A 2864-nucleotide genomic window follows, 5' to 3' on the forward strand; every position below is an offset into this window, starting at 1 on the left:
AAAAAAACCCCGGTAGACGCTTGAATAAGCACATTTCTTTATTACTTTTTTTCCTTGCACACATCAAATTATTATAGTATTTTTTTCGTGAAAAATGACAGAACATGCAATTCAAACGGAAAAATTTTTCATCGGCGCTTGGTGCGTACAGCAACTAGAGTGCAATTTGTGCCATATTCTTTTTCATCGAGTATGCCAATATATAGCCATGGCACATAACTTTTCCGATCTATTCATTTGTCCAAATGAAATTTAGTGTTTGGATCGGGTATTATTTGAAATATTATTTAGAATAATTACTATAGCACTTTTTGTGATATGATGTATGTGAGATAAAAAGGTGGTTGGAAATATAAAATGGTGGATTGAAAAATGTGTTTATGATGCAAGCGAAATATTTTATTTGGGATAAGTTTTGTATCCAAACACTCCAAGCTCTGTTGTACTAATTAGAAAGCATTTAACCCACAAAATAAAGAAGCAAAACTTCATTAGTTCTATTTTCTGATTGTGAGGACATGTAAAGAAAGGAAATGTGGTAGGAAAAGATCGAGATAGCCTAATATGAGAGTCCAGTGTTTTTTTAGAACTGTGCTGTATGTAAAAATCTTAGAAGGCACTAGACTTGAACTTCATCAAATTAAGTACTTCAACCTAAGTAACCACATAGTTTCAACCGAAAAGCTGTCTCAATATATAATTGACATATATTATCATAATGAAGTTGCTGAAAAGCGAGTAGTTTCTTCGTTTTGTCAGTTTTTCATCACACAAAAGTTTAAAAATTAGGCACCCTGGTGCCTAGGAGAAGTTTGTCAAACGCCTGACACGGCCGCACAAGTTAATTGATTACCTGCCAAATCCATATTTAAGGAGCTGCCCGAAGTTGCAAGTTCTAAAGTTAAATACAGGTCCCATGCTTCCTAGACCATCTCCGCCTCTAGTTGAGTACAACCTATTAAGTTTCCTACAAAATTTAAAAAATAGTTTAATACCATATCATTGTCAGAGTCGTAAATGTTCGATTTTTTTTGTCAATATTCTAAGTAATTAGCTTGTTTTTTCTTGTCCTTCTTATTTTTTTTTTATTTATAACAAGCTAAAACCGGTAGTAAGAAAAAAGATGTGTAATTCAATTAAAATATGATATAACAAAAGTATATTATTTTTTTTATTTTTTGAATAAAAAATATAAAAATTAAAATGATCATTTTGCCCTAAAATGGGATTTTTCAGATGCGGTTGACATGACGGACCGAGCATGCATTTTCCGCAGTATTCAATTCCATGTGGTGTATTAATTGGTGCCCCAACTAAGCCAACAGCAACTTAATGAATACTTCTACTAATAATTACGTTGCTCTTTCAAGTCTCAACTATTTATTCCCTTCAAGGCTTCGACTTCCAACTCAACTGCCCCAGTCACTTACAGTCCCCTTATTCCTCCGACTCTGAGGCTTTTTTCACTCCTCCGTCTTCCCTCTCTCCACCACCACCCTCCTCCCCCTGTAGCTAAACATGTCTGAACAACAAGCCACCACTCCGGAGCTGTCAAGAGAAGATGCCTACAAGTTCCTCAATCTCCTCCCAAATCCAGATGGCTCTTTCACCAGGCTAAACCAGCTCCCAACTTTACCCCCAACCCCAGAAATACCCCCTAATCATCAGGACCTCGCTGCTCCGCCACTCTCCCTCTCCAAAGACATCCCTCTCAACCCAAAAACCAACACTTTCATTCGCCTTTTTCGACCCGTAAACCCTCCTCCCAACACTAAGCTTGCCATCATCATCTACTTCCACGGTGGCGGATTTGTTCTCCTCAGTGCAACTGATCCAATCTTCCATGGATCATGCAGCACAATGGCTGCTCATGTGCCGGCATTGGTAGCTTCGGTAGAATACCGCCGCGCCCCCGAACACCGCCTTCCGGCAGCCTACGATGATGCCATGGACGCAATCATGTGGGTCAAAGATCAGGCCTCAGGAGGAACGGAAAACGGGTGTGATCCGTGGATGCAAGAATATGCCGATTTTTCCAAGCTTTTCTTGATGGGCAGCAGCGCTGGCGGCAACATGGTCTACCATGCAGCGTTACGTGCGCTGGACGTTGATCTCGCACCGGTGCAGATCTCAGGGCTGATAATGAACGAGCCGTTCTTCGGCGGTGTCCAGCGGTCCGAGTCGGAACTTAGGCAGAAACATGACAAGATTGCCCCTCTCCATGCAACTGATTTGCTATGGTATTTGTCTTTACCCGAAGATGCTACTCGTGATCATGAATATTGCAACATAGCGGCTTCCGTCGCGTCCCAGAAGGATAAGATCGGACGGTTGCCGAGGTGTTTGGTTAGAGGTTACGGAGGAGATCCGTTTGTGGATAGGCAGAAAGAGCTAGTGAAGGTGTTGGAGGGCGGTGGAGTGGAGGTGGTGGCAGCGTTCAGTGAAGACGGGTATCATGCAGTGGAAGTTTTTGATCCAAAAATGGCTCAAATTCTGTACGACGACGTCAAGAATTTCGTGACTTTTTCGTCTTCTGCAGCTGAGAATTTGAATCCAGAAAAGTCAGCCATGTGATCAATGGGAGTTATTATGGCCGTTGAGCAAGCCAATACATACACTACTGGTGCTATTATTAATGGTGGCAGCATTAAATATTCTGCTTGTTTTTTCAGCTGCTCGGTCAAGTATGTTACTATGATTTTAACACCCTCCTCTTGTCTCTCTAATAAGTCAGTATGTTTTTTTTCCTTCTCTAATGTGTGTTTAATTTTATCATCAATCAGTAATGATTTACGTATTGAGTTAATTATCCTGCCTGTACCAACTTAATTGTGCTAAATTATGAATTTCTTGAACTTTTCTGA

General features: G+C 40.5%; 1 protein-coding gene across 1 annotated transcript; it reads left to right on the plus strand.

Moving 5' to 3' along the window:
• The first annotated feature begins 1390 nt into the window (after window positions 1-1390).
• LOC113727962 (probable carboxylesterase 8) lies at window positions 1391-2864 on the plus strand. The gene has a single exon (XM_027252390.2). The coding sequence runs from the start codon at window positions 1519-1521 to the stop codon at window positions 2572-2574; it is 1056 nt and encodes a 351-aa protein (XP_027108191.1). The 5' UTR covers window positions 1391-1518; the 3' UTR covers window positions 2575-2864.

The sequence above is a fragment of the Coffea arabica genome, chromosome 2c (assembly GCF_036785885.1).
Source record: "Coffea arabica cultivar ET-39 chromosome 2c, Coffea Arabica ET-39 HiFi, whole genome shotgun sequence".
NCBI lineage: Eukaryota > Viridiplantae > Streptophyta > Magnoliopsida > Gentianales > Rubiaceae > Coffea > Coffea arabica.